Source organism: Orussus abietinus, unplaced genomic scaffold, assembly GCF_000612105.2.
Source record: "Orussus abietinus isolate OABI.00-Male unplaced genomic scaffold, Oabi_2.0 scaffold26, whole genome shotgun sequence".
NCBI lineage: Eukaryota > Metazoa > Arthropoda > Insecta > Hymenoptera > Orussidae > Orussus > Orussus abietinus.
Window position 1 is genome coordinate 526,735 of NW_019395989.1, and position 19,463 is coordinate 546,197.

Sequence of the window (19,463 nt, forward strand, 5' to 3'; positions counted from 1 at the left end):
TTCCAAATGGCGCCAAATTCAATTTTCATTTCAAATAGTTTTGATCACCCCTGACGTCACACAGAAGCGCGCCGCTCGAAAACCACGTGTTTTCTGTTGGGTTGAAAGATTTTCGAATTATCTCATCGTCCTCGTTTTTTTAAACACGGTTAATTGTTAGTACTGTCAGACATACTAGACTTAGAGTAAAATAATCTTTGTAATTTTAAATGAAGTGGTATTTTAAAATGTATTTTGGATAACCGTCAGCCAGGCATCTTCGGATAACCTAAAAACTTGTCACGCTGTAATGCATGAGTCTTATTCCCTTAAAAGAGTATTTTGAACGTTAAAATATTTTATCTCAGTGACAAAAAATGCAGTGTACTGTCTGTGGCGGTTTGGATTTCTATAACGAGGATGGCTATTTCTTTTGTCAGGAATGTCAAACTCAGAATCAGGTATTCGATTCATTTTTTTCCATTCTAACTTATTATCTATTAATGATAGGTATATATTAATACAATCATTACAGGAAGTACGGGAGGAAGTTTTGGAAGTACGAGTAGATGCATCGACCCGGTTGAGAAAAACAAAGATTCGTAGAGAAAAGTCTGGCAATTCTGATGGTAGGTTCGTTGGATGACGATAGCGAGCAATCGTAGAAAAATGGTGTTGAAATTTTTTAGGACAAGAATTGGGATGGACTTCGTGGGAGTATTATAACTTTATTTTGATTGGCTTGGCGAACGAGCTCGTTGAACTTGGAGTAACGTCTCATGTGAAACTGACGATTCTGCAATTGTGGGCGGCATATTTGGGAAAAATGGAAGTTGCGTTTACTTCGACCAAAAAGAAGTTCATACCAAAATTATCCAGGAGGTTTCACAAAAGGTGAAACCTTTTTTCAACGGCCGTATTATATTTTTCTGGTGATTATTAAGGCATGCTTGATTGTAAAAATTGTTTCAGAGATGCGGGTATCATTTATGGGAAAGTACAGCAGCAAAAGAAAAAACGTAAGCGTAAAAGGGAGAACAGTATCAGTAATGCTTCTTCTGTAGTTTCTGGGCAATTTAGCGAAACCAGTTCTACCAGAGAAATTAACAGGAATAAAGTAAATTGAATTTTAACTTTAATGGAATAAGTTTTCCACATCTGCAACATTAATTTATGTTTCCATTGCGTGTTATAGAGACTGATGGTGACTGCGGAATATGAGAGATTTATGTCGTCTCAAGGTAGTTCCGAAGGAGGTGCAAGTAGTGTATTGAATCAGAGTATCAACAGTTTACAGTCTAGTCAAAGTAAACCTCACATCCATTCAGAATATGCTGAAAAGTATGTTACGGCGTCTCATGAAAATATTCCTATTAAAATATTTCATATTGCTGACGTTACTATATTATTGAAAAACTAATAAATTCATAAATATTGATTTTCATAGAATACGGTTTAATGCAAACGCTAAGGAGGAAGCCAGGAAAATAAAAAATGTATCAGTGAAAGTGCCAAAAAGTAAAAGGTTTCTGTATCAGCGGAAACATGTAACGACTCAGTACAAGATCAGCCCTCAGGTGATTACGCCCATGAAGCTATGGGCAATTATTTATTTAGCACTAAGAATCCACAAAGAGAACGTCCACTTAGCCGATATGTTACGGTAAGTCATTATTCTGGATTATTTCTCGATTATGGTAATGATCTAAAATTTAATGTCAGGTACGGAAGAGAAGGACATTTGTCATATTACAAACTGGATCACTTGCTTCCCCCTGAGATCTCTATAGCAAAAGGTGATATGACTATTTTAAGTCAGGTAAATGACATAACCCATAAAGGTATGAGACAGTTGAGTGCGAGCATGGCAAAGTTCCTCAATATTTACGAGTTATTTTGCCCAGACTTCTTGCCTCTGATTACGCAGTACTGCCAAGAACTGCGACTACCAAGTACGTTAAAATGTGAATTTCTACCTGTGATAATTAACAACTGTAATTCACATTAAAAGTTATATGCTTCGATCTCAGGAGGCGTATTATTATATGCGGAGAGATTAATTGCATTGTCACCACCAGTTATGTCATTCAACGTTCAAAAACCTTACATCCCCAATTACGAAGGCAGAGCTATGGCTTTTATAATTGTCATTCTGAAAGTTCTCTTTGCTCTGGATGGAATTACCGAGTACCAGATCAGCAGACTTGCAGAAAAGATAAACAGGTGTGTATACAAACAAGTTCTTAAGTTAACTTTATCGTTAACAGAGTGAGAAGATTTATCGCAATCTTAATCAAGAGTGCAGCCATATATCTTAGCCTTCAACTGTTTCCAAACCACTAAACGTCAAAATTCTTAACAGTTGTCCCATCAAAATAATATTCATACAAAACGAACAATTGCTAAAAATATATAAACGAGAAATCAAATCGTGTTAAAGATGAATTCATCGAATTGGAACGCGAGTAAAGTGTTAAAAAGATCAAGAAAAATTGGACCCCCCTGTGTGATAGTTCACGGAGATGCTGGAGAAACCAGTGACACCGTAGTGATCGAAAAAATATCTTCGTGCAGGAAATCAGCATGCCTCGGATACCAAAAATTACTGGATGGTGCACGTGCAACGGAAGCTGTCGAAGCAGCTTTATGGTGGTTGGAAAGTGACGAGTTTTTTAATTGTGGCTATGGCTCGGTAGCCAACGAATTGGGTACAATTTTCCTCTACTATCTCGCAGCCTTGAAATTGGCAGTGCTAGAAGACATTTCAAGTTAAGCGTTCTAAGCATGACCGATGAAAATTTCAAAATTAGGGGAGGTCGAGATGGACGCTAGTATAATGGACGGCACGGATTCAGTTTGCGGATCCGTCGCAGCAGTCTCAGACGTGGAGCACCCGATTTCCCTGGCGAAGTTTATCATGGAGAATTATCCGAACACCATCTTTGCCGGAGAGGGAGCGAAGAAGTTGGCAAAGTGCGCAGGCATTAAGTGGACTTCGAAAGGCAACATGTTATCCCCAGCCGCGTATTTAGCCGCAAAATTAACCGACGAGGAAAGCTTGGATCTTCAAGTGAACCCGGAGAGCTTCGATTGTGCATCTATCCTTCGAAGTAAATTACACTTTCCTTATGCTCGATCTAAAAATGTTGCGTTTTTAACTTGAGTCATTGTCACTCGACTTTCTCGTTTTGATTAAAACGTATGGATTAAAATTATGCTTAGAAAGTGCTGGGACCGTCGGTTGCGTCGTTTGGGACGGATTCCGGATGGCGGCCGGCACGACCACCGGAGGCTTGAACAAGAAGATGGCCGGCCGCGTAGGAGATTCCGCATTTCTAGGATGCGGAACGTTTGCGGACGACGAAGCGGGATGTTCCCTGACCGGTCACGGAGAGACCATCCTAAAGTTAGGACTCTCCCGAAGCATAATCACCGATATAAAAGAAGGACACTGTCCGAAGGACGCTCTTCGGATTAATTTGGACAAAATGCTGAGAATGACCGGCCAGAGCGCCGGAGGAGTAGTCCTCCAGAAAAACGGCTGCTGGGGATCTTACTTCACGACTTCTAGAATGCCCTACGCGGTGGTAAAAAATAATTCCATCACGTACGGCGCGAATTTGGACCAGAAAGAGACGATGAGGTACCCCGACCCGGACATGAAGCGGCCCTGCAAATGCACATGAGATGGAGAGATATCCATTTTAAATTGAAAAGTAATGACCAGGAAGGTTTACTCACCTTAGACAAGTTAATCTCTCTATCGGAAGACAATGTTGAGGCTAAACGACCGCGATAATTTATAATAATTCATAATTTTAGCTTTATTCCATTTTTATTATCACGTATTTGGATTTTTTTGCACTCTGCGGATGCTAAAATATCCTGCTGAATTTTTTAAACGTCGAATTATATTTTTCTTTCAGTCGAGCAAGGAGCAGAGGACTCTCCGATCCCCAGCTCTTCAGCTTCAGGGAGTGGCAGAGATACATTGAGTGTCGACGTAGCATCCTGGTGAATTCACAATTCTCGATGAAGCTGAAGTACGAGCCAGACCTACCTGGGACCAGCCACCTGTACCTTCAATTTCTAAAATCGATTCACTCCAAAAGATCGGGCAACGAGCCGCCGGTCACCGATTACAAGCACTTCCTGTCCCAGGAGTTGAAAATAGCGATGAAGAACTGCGTTGGGAAATTGAACGCGACCTTCGCCTCGCAGCCGAACGTCAACGTTTTCGCTCCTTCTTTGACACCACAGTATGCTTACCTGGAGCAATTATTAAGTCAACCCTTTCAAGACTTTCCAGCAATTTTGCAAACCGACTTCTACAAGATGAAGGTCGGCTACATAACGAAGCCAGATTTGTAAGTCACTTGCATTTTAATCCAGGAGTTAGACGGATTCTGATGTACCTGGCTCATTTATTTCTTTTTTATTGAAAAGTCTAACCGTGGAATTTTTTTTTCTCAGGTTGAAGGAGTTAGCCACACAGTGTGGGATAAACCTCAAAGTCGTGTACTCGGGGATGAACTTCCTGGAGAAGGTAGTTCCAGAGTTCGAGCCGACGAAGATGCCGAGTGTGAAGGAACTAAATGAACATGTCGTAGTGGAGGAACTGGAAGTCACAAAAAATGAATTCGACTCAAAGAGCGAGGACCTGAACGAGTACCTGCACAGAGACCACCTGGGCAGAATTAAGATAGATCCTGACAAAAAAGACGCCTACGACAGGGTGAGGTCCATCAGAAACGAAAACGACTCCACAGCCGAATGTTCAGAGGATTTTTTATTTGACGAGGTTTCTCGTGATGGGAAATTGCTGATCCCCGCAGAGGGTGAAGAAGAGCTCGAAGAACGAGGAGAAGAGAACGGGTGCGAGGTTCGGCCCAACCAGGAAGGGGAAGACATTTTGAGCGAGGAATCTCGGAAGAGGTACAACCTGGAGCTCTCTAGTTACGAAGAAATGGCAATCTTGCAACCTGAGACTGTTATCGGGTCTCGTAGGTCCACGTCGAAGATCAAACTCTACCGCAATGCGAAAGGACGGTTCGTCAGGGCGTCGAAATTTAAGGAAGTGGGGAAAGGACTTGAAGAAGAGGGAAGTTGTAGAGAAAATGGTGACGCCAGAAAGTCGAGGAAAATGGTCCAGAAGAGGCTGGAGAATGGAAATTGTCGGGAACGTAAAAATCGCGGAGGAACGACGCAAATTCAGAGGGAAAACGGGGTTACAGTCGACCCTGAAGAAGCGGAAATTTTGAGCGATGCCGTAACGCCTTCCTGCGACGACGTTGATGTCATCTCTCGGGATTCCGATGGCTGTTTGGATTCGGAAATTAACGAGGCGTCGATAATTCGGGAAATCGACGAGAGCTGCGAAATGGACGAGCCCGAGGTTTTCTTCCGACCTTCTGGGGATTATTGGATGTACCATTGTGTCTTCAGTCGGGTCAAGACGAAGAATTTCGAGCTGTTCGAGAGAGATCTACCGGTCAGTTTTCGATGGCTGTTGAACGAATGCGCGAATGTCGTCGAAATGACTGCCGAAGACCTTTACGAGGAGGTTTGCACCGTGGAGTCGTACCACACTCGTTATTTAAACTCGAATAGGGAAAATAGCGAGTACAGAGCAAAGAACTTCAAGCCGAAGGCTTATCGCAGCAACATGCAGAGCAAGTGGTAGACTCCGATGAACTAGGATAAATATGGACTGCGCAGGGAAAAGAAGTGTCTTAGATAACTTTATTATACTGTACAGAGAGGAAGAAACACGCTTATTTTGTAAGTATCCAGCCTCGAGGCGTTCTGGGTGTTTGGTAGAAAATTCTTTTAGTTTTGAAATTCCTCGAGAATTTAATGACGAGTTATATTCGCGGTTATTTTGCCCGGGTAATAAATGCACTAAACATTCTATCCCACTGTTCGTCGGTTGGAAAATTAATTTTCAAGATGGCGGCGATACCGGCAGGTAGACGCGCACGCGGTTCTGTACTGGGTTCCGCCGCTAGATGGCGGGGCGCGCGGCTCGGCGTCGCAACTGTTGCACTCGGGGGCGCGCGCACGAGTCGGCGTCGGGTTCGCCGTCTCCGCTGCGCTCAGTAGTAAACACCAGCCGGGGTTGGACGGAGGCCGGTCCTCTGAACGCACAGTCGGCGAACTCGGCGTACCGGAGTGCGTCTCGGGCGTGTGTGTCGTGCCAGTGAGTGAAGTGCGCGCTCCGTGTGAGGTTCCGTCGTAGGATACGCGCATTAGTAGATTCGGCCGGCCCGTCCCCTGTCGTCGATCCCGAGGGTCGAGGAGTGCCGCTCGTTCGCAGGAGCACGCGGACCTGCCACGGCCCTGCAGTACTTCAGGAGAGCCCGGTAAGCGCACCCCCATTGCGACACCTGCGCGAGTCCGGCAACCCTGGGCACCACGCGCGCGACCCCCGGCCCCGACCTGGCGCGTACACCTGCCGCCGGTCGACCTCCCTGCTGCTCTCCGCAACCTTGGCCCTCGCCGACGTTCCCTCCCTCCTAATTAATCCATTCGCGTACGCGACATCCCTTGCATCTACGCATTCTCTTTACGCCATCCCCCTCGCTCGTCCTTTAATCGAGAGGGTGGGACGACTATTTTTCTTCCCCCTTTTCCCCTTTCAATCGGGAAAATCAATTTACGAAAACTCGATATAGGGGTTAGCTTGCGGGGTGACTCCGACGTGTCTTCGGGCTTGCAGTCGGTCGCCGAGCCCTGCAATTTCAGGGTTAAGTGCGTATAATGCGTCATGTAATTTACAAGAATACGCCCTTCTAGTTATAAATAGAAAATAATAAACCCAATTACGACGATGAAAGCTATATAAATTTGATATTGAATAGGGTTAAGTCCACAGAATTTTCAACGCGGGGGTCAATTAGTCCTTAGAAATTTTTGCGTGTTTACATGTATGCTAAAAGACGTTTATAAGTTAGCGGATGCCGAATATCCTACATCTGCGGCATCCTTCACCTTGGAAATGTAATTTATTGGTTTTCTACGGCTGCGCTGCGGTAAACTACTTGGTTTATGAATTATACGTCAAAAACCTCGGTAAACGCGAAATTAGCCAACCCCGTCTTCAACGGAACGGCGTTAACGGTAACCTGACGGCGTATCTGACCCAACCTGCGGCGCAACACCTGCCCTGTCAACCTGCGGGTCTCCGGCAACCTTGTCGCCGCTTCCCCCGAGTCTGCGGCGACCTAACCTGACCTAACCTCTACAACCCTTCGAGCGGTCGGGTAATTTCGCATTTTTTTTCGAGGCTTTTGACGTATATCGAGCTTTCAGCTTGAGTCAAGTAATTATGCTTTAAATATTTCCTTGACACCGTTTATATAGGAAATAGTTTTTATAAGATAATTATTATAAGATGCAAAATATTTTACTGGTACGATGAATTTTTGGCTTCCGCAGCGTAAAGAGCGGATCGGTGAATAACAAGAAATTATTTTTATTTATTAGAAATCCATCGTTTACTTTTGCTTCTATATTACCGAAGCTTGACCATTTACTTTCCGTGATTTTCGGCAGTTAAATGCTTGTCTCTCTGACGTTCGGTTATATTTTGCTTCGCTGACCGGAGATTGCGCTAAATTCTAGATTTTGCCCTCGACGATTTATCCGAGAATTCTCTGCGGAATTAATTGCGTAAACATTGGCTGGACGTAAATTCGTATGTATACGAATGTATGTATTTATATGCGTGTGTATGTGGATGTCGGATCGAAGGCTTTAATATCGACGTCGAGTCCCTCTGACAACGGGATATCATCTCGATATCCCTTTTAATTAAATCCCACACACGTGGCCGATCAGCCCTCGACGTACTCGCGGATTTTCCTCGTTTACCTGAATCTCATTTAGCGCTTTTCCTCTTTTCCACTCCCACGGGGAGAGATCCCACGAGTATACCGGAACGTACTTGTTGAATGTCGTAATTGTTCCCCGGGATTGAGTCGAGGAAGAGAGAGAAAATTTCGAAGAGGAGACTTAGCAGAGCTTCGCGCCAAGTACTCTTTACCGAAGGAACAGCTGGAAGTATTCGGTATGAATATACGAAAATATGGTCGAGAGGCCGAAGCAAGAGATTTCGAAAATTTTCGAGGGTTCTTATTTTTTTTTCACAAATCAACTTTTCTTTTGTACGAGATAAGTGAATATTTGTTTTTTTTTTTATCTAGTAATTTTAGCGAGAAATAAACTGTTCGTGCTTTGACCTCTTCTATAGCGGTTGAATGTGTAAATGTTACGATAAGATGAGTGTAATTTAAAATCGGGATTGTATGCGTTTTCCAATGAGATAACGTCGAAATATCCACGGGAGAGATGTCGAAAAACGTGTACAGAGTACTTGTGCAATTGCAGTAACTGGGAATTCCTCGACGTCGATTTAATCGCCGTTTGGAAAAGAGCTTTTCTCTCTCTCTCTCGGTGCACTTTTTGCCCGGGCCTTTTATCAGTCCGTTTGGTCGTTTAATTACTACGAATTACTCGGGAAATGGCAAGGTGGCTCGTTTGATTGCCCCTCGGCCGATTAAAACGGGCCCAGTAATTATTGGAGGAAAAAGAAGTAAATAGGAGGAAATGTTGCCTCGTTATTTTCCGCCGGAAACGCTGTATTAATATTCGGGAAATTATTTATCCGCTTTAACGGGTCGAGGTAAATGTTTCGGATTTCTTTCTCTCTCGTGTTCTTTTTTTTTTTTTATGCCCTCGATGCGAGGCTGCTAATGATTTAAATAATCGACGGGAGCTAACGAGAGGGCCATGAAATAATTAGACGTGCTTTTCCCACGGAAAATTCTCTCCGCTGGGGTTTTTCTTTCTTTTAGTTTCTCTTCTTTTCGGGACGCAAAAATACTGGGAAGTGCTCGTTCTCCTCGACGCGATAAAAAAAAAAAAATTGGGGAAAAGAGGAACGCTAACAAAGTGCCTTTTAGAGACGAATATCTCGTCTTCCTTCTTCTCCCTTTTTCGATTCCTTCGCCGCTTTTCCTTATTTCCCCTCTCTCTCGAGATCTATTTCTCAAGTTTTTTTCCGCTTCACTCCTTTATTTTCCGACTTAATTTTTCTGCCTCGTGCCTTTTTCTATTTCTTTAATTATTATCTATATTTCTCTCTTGGTCCCTATTTCTCTCAGTTTTTCTTTCCCCCTCTCCCCGCCGACCTTAACGTCCCCCACGTGTCTCTTGTTTCGGTGTTTCCTATATTTTTCCCTCCCTCGAGTGGACCGCCTCTTAAAGGGGAGCTTCCTCTCGCCCTCTTTCTCCCTCGACGTGCTCCAGGTCGGCTAAAGTCCTCTCTACAAGGAAACGGATTATCGCGAATCCCTAAAAAAACTTTATTCATATCGATCTAACCTGACGAACCATTAGTAAAAATGACAAACATTTAATTTAAATTGAAACACTTAAGGTGATATGAAAGGGTCAATCTCTCTCTCTATATACGACAAAAAGCGAGGGACTCGTGAAGAAATTATTCCTTTGTTAATCTCACTTTTTTAGGACATGGGGGGATATATGACGGTTGTCTTGGAAAGCGCATCTCCTTTGCACGGCCTAGATACGATTCTATGTCCGAGCGCATCTTCCAACATACATGTCGAGCCATTCAGATTTGATTAAGACACTCGCGTTAAATTGCCGACACGCGAAGTGCGAAACTCCTCCGAGATGCACATACCTTGAGGAAGAAAAGAAAAAAAAAACCACATTTATTGAACCCGAGAAAAATTAATTTAAACAGTATCGGAGTAGATATTTTGTAAATTCCAAGAGCAGTGATTTGGCGCGGATGAGCTGAAATGAATAGTCGCATTTCATAGAATTTATTTCTGTTTGGTGGAGGGAAATGGTCTTTGCTTACCTGGGAATAGAATATTAAAAATTGATATATGGGGGTGATGGATCGGCGATGGGGAGGTTAGGGATGGGATATTTGCCGGATATTAGCGGTCGAATATACGGATACCTAGCCGGATGATTTATACGTCCGACGTAGAAGAGCTCGTTTAAGGCGGATATCCGTTTGTCCGGGCCAGTCGCAGCCCTACTTTGCACACATATTCCCGCTTCTCTCTCTCTCTCTCTCCCTCTTTTTACCTTGTATCGTGCACATACGCCCCTCGGGCCTTTGCGCCACTCGTTTGCCCGTTTTTCCCCGCTTTTCCTCACCCTTGCCATTTTTTCCGGAGACACTCCCCGGCCACGAGCTTTTTTGTCGCTCCCCAAAGCGACAAAGAGGATCTCCCGAGACTCTTTTCCGTATTTGGGTATCGTAATTCTTTTGTCAAGAGCGATATTCCCCCGTGTGTCCTTTATACGTCGTTTTTTTTTTCTTCGTTACTGATTACGATCTTCTCATCGTTCCTCATCGGGTATTATCATCTTCATCTTCGAGGGAATTACCACGCGATGCCGATTGCGTTTCGAGACAAGTACATATAGGAATTTTTTTTTTTGTCACCACGTGTTAACGTTTTTTTTTTATATAATTATTTTCTATCGCTCTTTCCCTGCGGGGTCGAATCATAGGACAAGGCTGAGTGTCGCAAATCAGGGGAAAGAGTTTCGCGCCAAGTACATATAGGAATTTTTTTTTTGTCACCACGTGTTAACGTTTTTTTTTTATATAATTATTTTCTATCGCTCTTTCTCTGCGGGGTCGAATCATAGTACAAGGCTAGGTGTCGCAAATCGGGGGAAAGCGTTTCGCACCAAACACACGTGTGGGAGTTTTTGAGTCGACGGCCGCGGTAACGGCCCCGACTCGCTTATTCCGAATTCGGGACGTAAAGCTCACCTTGACCCACTGTAACGAAAACGCGATTGCCGTGGCGAAAAACTCACGAGACTATCTCGGCTTTACTTTCTATCGGCTAGTCGAGGCCTTCCTCGAGTCCGGCTACGAATCGATCCCGAAGACCCGCACACTCCCGAGGGACTTTCGGTATTTAGGCCGGGAACACGGGGGAATGCGCCACTTCCCATGGGACCGTCGAGCCGAACACATATGGGAGTGGTTTCGCCACGAATTCCGGGATTCTCCCGGCTCGAGGTGCATTCCCATGGGACGGGGATCGATTCCCGATCGAGCTCGAATTTCCTCCCCCTTCGTTTATTTATCCACTCTGGAGGGTCCATTACTGAAATTAACAAATTTATCATAAGGACTTGGACGTGAGATTTTTTAACAAGGAGTCATGAAAGTATTGAAATATCCCGAAGACGTGGAAAATTTCAGAAATTAGAGGAGAAGAGGAAAAACGGAATTAACGTTTCACTCGATTTTTGATCATGATAATATTGCGAGAACGCAAAAAGAATGAATATTTCGTCGGACTTTTGAATATTATAATTTTACGAGAACGTGGGAAAGTTTGAAGAGAATTGGGGAATATTTTTCTTTCGAGAAGTGAAGGAAGGAGCTTTTCGAGTTAATGGCGGGAGGGCATTGTTGGGACGTAAAAATGGCGATTTCAGGGAAGGGAGCCGGTCAAATCGCGAACGGCCGATCGGAATGAAATCCGACCCGAGCCGGTTCTCGTCGCATCGTTTCGGTCCGTTCTGGAACCGGTTCGTTTCCGCGCGTTCCTCTCGCGGGCCTCACGAGGGACCCTCGCGAGTTGCTTGCATAATCCCGGGACGATCCTCCAAGGGGGACCCACTTTCCCCTGGTTATTCGTCTTCGGATTCGCCAAGTGTCAACGCCTCATGTACAACGCCTCTTATACGTTTACATATGCAAGCGCGAATAAACGGGCCCGATGATAATGTGGAACTCTCGCGAAGAGGGGTCCGACGCGGTCCCCGCGCGTTGGCCGGCGCTCTTTCGCCTTTTCCATTTATTATTTTTTTTATAGCCAATACGGGGCTTCCTGGAATTTTCTAGAGACTGTAGACTCGTTAGGGATGCTTTCAGTTTGCTTGGGAATTTAAATAAACAATGCCTCACGAGCGAGGAATTTTTTTTTTGTGTCGGAGCCCGAGGTTGCTTCTATACGTCCGGTATTAATTTTTTATGGCAAATTCGAGGGAGACTCGAATTTGCCGTCGAGTCGACTCGCAGGGGAGTCCTTAATTTATTAATCGATTATCGGCCGATTAGCGGGCATTGGTCTTGAGGTCGATATTCCCATTAGGTATACATTCGTCGGGGTGACAAATGCGGCTGGAGAGCGCGCGCACCTTGTCTCCCCTAAATTCCCCCGAAATCGACTAATCGATGCGCGCAAAACCGTAGGAACTTCGAGGATCGATCGCGACCCGAAACGAAGCCGCCTCGGTTCTCCCTCGGTAAAGATTTCAAGACCTATCCCGGTAAATTCGAAGTCTTCGACCCGAGCTCCATTTTTCTTTTTTTTTTCTTTTTCCTTCCGAGCGTGTTGACAGGCGGGAATTTTTTTTCTATCGCCGAGGACCCTCCCCGGTCCACTTAGAAATAATTAATCGTAAGCGAAGATGAGAGGAAGGGTCCCTGGGAAGATGAAGTGGAACCTGCGGATACCTCGTTGTTCCGCGAGACACGTAAGCGAGATACGCGGCCACCCGGGCCGTGTCGGTGCACGTGGGCCCCTCTATGTGCATCGCATGCACCGAGGATGTACGTGCTGCACCAGCTGCCCACTTGAATCATCTAGGCCAACGGCTCGTAGAGGAAACTGGGACCTGCGATCCTCTTAGGAGGCTGACAGACGCGTGTTTACCTGCTTACCAGGGGAGCACCTGAAAAATTGGGAATTTCACGTCGCGCAAAATTCCAGCAATTTTTACGACTCTTTTGAACCGTCTCATCTTCGTCATGTAAAATTTCAGGAATTTTTACGACTGCTTTGAACCGTCTCATCTTCGTCACGTAAAATTCCACGCGGAAAACAACGGTGTCGGGTCCTGAATAGGCTTTTCATCTCGATTTTCTCCCTCGGCACCGAACGCGAAGGTCGCGACCTCGACCAAGTACTTTGAACAGCAATTCGAAGATGCGCCGTGCACACACGCGGTGGAAATGTCGACGGTGAAAAAAGAAAGGAGAGAGAGAGAAAAAAGAGCTGGACCAACGCGTACCGAGAGCCGCCATTTTGCTCTTCTAGCTTATTCTCGGCGTTTGCGGAGAGACTCGCGGGCCTCTCTATGTAAATCGCTCTTTCGTGCTTGTATACGCACGTGGGTATACACGCAAAGCACGCGTCCTCTTCCGAGCTGGACTCGTCTCATCGATCCGGAACTCTCGTCCTTTCCCACTGTTCCTGGACAATGATTCTTCTTTTTTTTCCCTCGAGTGGGAGGAAAAACAGAGATTTTTCGGCGCACATTGTCCCGCTTTTCTCAAAAGAGGAGCCATGGACTTTCTCGATGACTTCCGGTATTATCTCCCTTTATCTCTCGTTTACATTCGGCCTTTCTTCATATTTCATCTCTTGGATGGACCTTGAATCGAGAGATTTTTTCCACGGCGACTTTTGCTAGTCTTCTCAATTTTGGGTCTATGGAAAAATAAGAATCTCTTTCTCCTCTCTTCGGTACGCCCTGTAATACAAAATGGCGGATTAGGACCATCGAGTCTTATTTTATAGAATTGTATACAAGGTTATATTTAATTTTTATACGCTTGAAAAAAAAAAAAAAAAAGTCGCGGAAAAATGGCTCGCAAGATAGGCCTTCGCTCCCTCGTAGGTTGGCCGAGGTGTCGGGGCGTCGAGCCGGGGAAATTATGTCGCCTTTATCCTCGCCATTGTGACACCTGGAGGGTTGCATAAGCGAGGCGAGACACGCATCGTTGCAGCGTCCCTCGCGAATGCAGCCTTGCCGGAGCATACGGTGCGCGGTTAACTCAACTTAAACGATTGATTGAGATCTTGACATTGCGCCGAGTCGAGCCGAGTGAACCTGAAGACGCCATCTTTTAAATCGCGGACAACGATAACTCTATGCTGAAACGGAAAGAAGTTTCATCTTGAGAGGTAACCGGAAAATTAAAACAATACATCCTGAATAAATATACATTTATAGAGTTAGCCTCAAAATGATGGGAATAAAGCCTGAATAAATTGGGAACCTTACAAAGTTCGGCCTCGACTGGCCGGAAGTGGCCGGAACTCTGAAAATGGCCGCGGGAAGCCCTTCGAGTGGACTTCGTGAGGCTTCTCGCCTTGGAGCACTTTTATCCCTTGCTAAGGACGATTACGCGAGTTTCCTTATGCGTGGTTTAGATTGGTCACTTTTTGGGACGATGATTTTTTTTGGTATAGAAATTGTCGGAGGTCCAACTTGCGAGGTGGACACTCCTTCGGCGCGCCGCCATCTTGGTTCCTCCCGGTCCTCGTAATTGCGCGACAGGAACGAGACCGTTCAAGAGACGGGGGGGGCAGAAGTGAGGAGAACAATGGGACTGCGAAGGGGCACGGCGACTCTCCCCAGACCTGCGATTTCCCTTTTGTGTTACCTCCACTTTCCGTTCTGCCTTGGACCTCTCTTGACCGATCGCGGGCTCCTCGCCTCGAGGATTAATGTCCCATTGTCTTCTTTCAATTGGATTGTTACGATGCTAACCGGTCGATTATAAACTTGAAAAACCATCACAAGTAATTCCCTCCACTTTTCTCGTCAAGTATCATCGTAAGTAGGTATAAATCACGAGATTTTAGAAACGGTTATCAAGTCGCGGACCCGAAAAGCGCCGCCATGTTTGAACGTGCTTTCGCCGGCGTCCGCCAGGGGCGCGGCAGGTATAAATTCGCGCGCGCGAAGGGCGCGAGGGCAGTTGCAGCGCAGCAGGGCAGGGCGCCGGGTCGAGGAGAGGTCCAACCACCGCAGGATATAAAAAGAAGGTCGGCACGGTATGACGGTTAATTGGAATCGGAATTGCGCCGCCGACTTCCGAAGGGAAGGTTAAGACGGTCACCGGCATGGCCGAGGGTTATCGATCGTAGCCGGCGTCTAGACACACGAGAGCGCCCTCTGTGGAAACGCGTTTCCGCGGGTGCCAATAAAATGACTCACCCGGCTTTTATCGTCATTCTTCCTATTCTAACCTTAAATACCAGAAAATAATCTCTCTACAAGAGTATCCTAATCTTCTGTACGCTTTCCCATCCAGGCACTTCGATGCATCGAAGCCCTTTATAAAGGTCGGCAACTCGGATCCTTTCACTCTCCGAGTAAACAGGAGGTCTCTCCACCTCTTCTCTCCGTTCTCTGATTTTATTTCATTTCTTTCTCTCCGCTGATTTTCTTCCTCGCGGAGGGAAGAGGAGAGAGGACTCGGGAGAATTTAATTTTCCCCGCGAGGTTTTCACTCTCGTTCCGACTTCTTGACCTTTCTTGGGCTCTTCGACTTTTATCGGAGACGCACGTGCCAAGAGAGGAGAATTCTCTGGCATTTCGAGGGGAACGGGGATCGAGATGCTGCGGAAAATTGCGCCTTCGGGCGGGCACGTCGGGGTTTAACGGAAAGTGCGCGAGATTTGAAAGTACCCTTTGAAAAAAAAATATATATATATAGAATGACCCTTTCGTCCTGCCTTAATTTTCTAGCGATTTTTTGAGGCATTGCGGTGGAGAGTGTCGGGAATCCCGGCTTCGACAGAACGCCGACAAGACGAGCACACCGGGTTGTGAAACCAGGCGGGGATTTAGCTGGACGCCGTCCAAACTTCCTCCCATTTCTCCCCCGGTCCTCGTTTCGCCGCAGTTTAACAAACTACGGTCTGTCTGGAAGCCCCAGACTCCTTCTAGAACGTTCCCGGACACGAAAATTCACCGGCTACCGTCCAGAAAATCTCTCAAGCCGACTCTAATCGCCTTTCCTCCACTCCCTAATTTATTATTCTTCATGATTATAGGAAGAAAATTCCCGGGAGAAAATACCTAAATTTCATCCACGATTTTGCGGGACGATCGAGCTTTTTTTCACCGCCCAGAGAAATTCCAATTTTTTTTTTTTTTCAAAATCCGAGATGGCACAAAATTGACATTGTAAATAATTACCACATAATGAGCACTAGATGTTAAGGTAGAGAAATTGAAATTCCGTCAAGGTGGGGTTTAAGCTACACGCGCCTTCAAGGAGTGTCGGAAAATCCGAACCACCGTTTTCCAGGAAGAGATTGAATTTTCCCGCGCGCTCAAAAAGCTGCTCGTAAAATTGGCTTGGAAAAAAAAAAATTGAAGAAAGAAAAAAGGAATTGGTACGTCTGGTCGGGGTTACGCGGACGAGTTTTCCGGAAAAAGGAGTTTACGTCGTTTCCGTGAATCCTGCTTAAGGAGACTGGGAGAAAAAGCGGACGGCCCGGATTTTCCCTTTTTTTTTCTTTTATTTTTCTCTCCGCGTCTACTTAGAGGAGACGGGTTTTGTTCAATAGAGTAATGTCGCAGTTTTAGTCCCGGAGCGGGGAGATAAATTTATTAGCGCCGGTAGTTTCGCAATGCGGAAAAAAGAAAGGTGCGACAGTGCGCCCGCGGAATGCGGCATTCCGTACACCGTGCTCCATAATGCTCGACTCGATCGAAATCTCCGTCTGGAGACGCAGCTCCTTTGCATAACTCCTTTATCATAATTTAGAAATCAGGGGAGGATCCCTTCTTACCGAGAAAATCAGAGAGAAAACTGCTGCACTTTCCTCGCTTTTCCCCCCGATTTTTTCCACCCTACGGAACAACGGCAGATTCCCCTGACAGCGTTTCTTTTATTTTTTTTTTAGTGTGAAATTTCTTAACCACGGCTAATTAATTTTTTATTGCAACCAATGCGAATACTTTGTTAATTCAAAGAATAATTATTTCAATCAGATTTATAAATGGGAATATTTTTTTTTTTTATTCTCGTCTTTTTCCCTCTCGTATAGGACATGTCGCATGTGCTTGATGTTTCTTTATGTGCAATTGGGAATATTTATATTATTGTCGTTCACCTTTGCTATATGGAGTAGTGGAGATTGAATCTATTTGAGCGCATGTAACGCGAAATTGTCGGTGCGTGGCAGATTGCGAAATTAATACCAGCGATTATGCGTGAGAGATTTAACCTTGCTTTACGTCTGGCTGCTCGTAGGCATGTCTATGTGCACGTAGGACTCTAAACGAAATATCTAAGTGTACATGTACATGAAGTACATTCGTGGGAGATGTACCGAGACGTCCACGAGGCGCGTATAAAATCAAAACTGCACGCGCGGACGATTTATAAATAATTTCCAAATGACTTTCGGATGATTCCTTTAATATTCATATATTTTGGGGTGACACAATGAAATTCCTCAGTCTCGTCAAAATCGAATCGACGGATTCAATTATTCTCCTCCCAGTCGCGAAGGCTTTCAAATAAACAAATAAAAAAATTAATAACTGAATTGTTATACATATATAAAAATATATTAGCGGCAATTTATACAGTGTAGATCCATTTTCGATTTTCTTTTTTTTTTAATACTCTGTTTTGAAGAATCTGGAAAATCTTTTCTCGGCCATTTTTCGGGGATTTCAATGCGGGGAGATCATTTACGGCGTGAGAAGTCTTTTCGGGGTTTTGTTGGGGAATCGTTTCCTCTTGGTTCCCATTTTCTCCTTTTTATTGTCGAGAGAGATACTCGGCCACGCAATGGCGGCATTTACGAGTGCGATTACGAGCGGCGGGATTACGCGCGATAAATAAAATAAAACATACGAGCGACATAACGGCGCTGGCCTTTACGTCGATTTTATACCTTGTCCTTCCTCTCGGGAGATATTGTTTACCAGCGTCTCGTTTTTACTTTCCAGCGAGACATCCCGAGGGTATCGACAGGGAGATCGAATCTCCCTACGCCATTAATCTCGACCGGAAGTCCCAAGATTGGGCCATGACACCCGGATAATAAATCCACGGTCAGTCCAGGTAAAGTTATCCTAAATCTTCTTTATTCATATCTCGAGTCGATGAATTTTAGTCGAGGTATATTCTGGCCGGAAGTGTCAATGCCCGCAGAAGTGGATGTCAAAAGTGGGAGAGACGGGTGTCAATAATCCGGGAATAATCCGCGGCCTGTCGGCGTCGTTAATCCGAGACGTCAATGGCGGATCAATTCCGATTTCAACCGCGTCCTGAGCATCCTCCGTGCAATGCATTATATCCCCGTCGACTCTGAAAAAGATCCGCCGAAGAGTCGTCGACGGGATCGAAAAAAGCCCGGTGAAAAATCCCCCGCCCGGAAAATCCCCGTCGAGCCAATTATCGCGTGAAACGCGTAACCTCGTTATTAACCTCGCCCATAACACATAACTTCGTTAGAAACCCGCCTAACGAGAAGTTATTCCGGCATAATGCGGGCTTTTGTTGCCATTTAACGAATTAATTAAGAGTCATACGCAGCGCGGTCTAGGGGAAAGGAAAACAAGATGGCGGCGATCGGCGGCTACCCCGAGAAAGACGAGGTGCTTGAAATAAAATAAATTTGCCTATTTAAAAATCGAATAGTTGATTTAAGTACAACGTCCAATGGTTGGAACAATTATTTCTTTAAGGGAATTAAAAGTGAGATACTTTCGATGCCAAACGAATAATGTAGAAACGAGTAAAAATCTCCCAGGTTCATAGACTGAAATTTTATTCGTCTCCAGTTGTGCATTTTTTTTTCTTTTTTCTTCAGTGTCCACTTGTCGCGTGGATGCAAAATTGCATGCAGCAAAATGGCTCGATTGGCTCGTAATTCTTTCCCTGTCATCCGTGATGACCATCTGCCTATTTTCAATCGATCGGAGTGTTTTACTGCACGCAATTTTTCAACAATGCAAGCAGATTTATTCCAACATATTACTCGGATTTTTCCGAATAATTCAGGCGAACTCCTCGACTGAGGGCTCGTTTACCCCGAAGGAGTCGTTCCGTACATAAGGACCCTCTTTCGGGTGCAGCTACGCGATCGTAATTAGCATCGGCCCTTAATGCAATGCCGCGTCCCTATTCACGGGGCGAAAGTGGAACTATCTCGGGAAAGTGGAACCGGCGCGCGGCAACAGGTGGCGCGCCGCGTGGCTGGAGTCGGCTTTTCAGGTCTTCCTAACCTCACCTGGGAGCGAACAAACCCCCCTCGAAGGGAGTTTCGTCGTGAAAACGCTTTCAAGGAGTACTCTTTAACTCCTCCATCCTTCCCTCCATTACACCCCGTTAATAAAGTTTCCTGGCTCGATCGTTTTAATACAAAAATTCAAAGAAAAAAAAATGTCCTTTAATAAAATGCCCCCTTTAATATCCCACGCTTTGGAATGATAAAAAGCACGAAAGGAGCTCAGGAAGTGCCGGTTTCATTAAAATAACGTGAAAAGGACTGGGATTTAATTTTGGTTTCTTTCGTAGGGTAGGAAGGAAGTTCCATTTTTGGGACAGGAGTTGACCACCCATGTCTCGTGTGTTTTCAGTGGCCGGAGTAGTGCGGGCAGGGGCGTCAGGGGGAGGGGGTGGGCCGGCGCCGCCACCACGCGGCACG

The 19,463-nt window shown here is 45.3% G+C and overlaps 1 protein-coding gene across 2 annotated transcripts; it reads left to right on the forward strand.

Moving 5' to 3' along the window:
- The first annotated feature begins 91 nt into the window (after window positions 1-91).
- Window positions 92-19,425, forward strand: LOC105703774 (TATA box-binding protein-associated factor RNA polymerase I subunit B). 2 transcript variants are annotated; one of them, XR_001104395.1, is made up of 12 exons: window positions 92-440; window positions 515-608; window positions 669-873; window positions 952-1,096; window positions 1,175-1,320; window positions 1,427-1,642; window positions 1,702-1,931; window positions 2,010-2,202; window positions 3,906-4,346; window positions 4,453-6,341; window positions 17,761-17,875; window positions 19,396-19,425. XR_001104395.1 is itself a non-coding variant. In XM_012432421.2 (10 exons), the coding sequence occupies exons 1-10, from the start codon at window positions 357-359 to the stop codon at window positions 5,660-5,662; spliced, it is 2,964 nt and encodes a 987-aa protein (XP_012287844.1). In that variant the 5' UTR covers window positions 92-356; the 3' UTR covers window positions 5,663-7,377. The 2 variants fall into 2 exon arrangements, 1 of the variants encoding a protein (XP_012287844.1); XM_012432421.2 differs by lacking the exons at window positions 17,761-17,875; window positions 19,396-19,425 and having other exon boundaries at window positions 4,453-7,377.
- The last annotated feature ends 38 nt before the right edge of the window (window positions 19,426-19,463 follow it).

What these genes read in the sequence shown, in the direction of transcription:
- LOC105703774 (XM_012432421.2), top strand. Translation starts at nt 357, where the DNA reads ATGCAGTGTACTGTCTGTGGCGGTTTGGATTTCTATAACGAGGATGGC. An exon ending in AATGTCAAACTCAGAATCAG is followed by an intron (nt 441 to 514) that starts GTATTCGATTCA and finishes CAATCATTACAG; the next exon opens with GAAGTACGGGAGGAAGTTTT. An exon ending in CATTCAGAATATGCTGAAAA is followed by an intron (nt 1,321 to 1,426) that starts GTATGTTACGGC and finishes TGATTTTCATAG; the next exon opens with AATACGGTTTAATGCAAACG.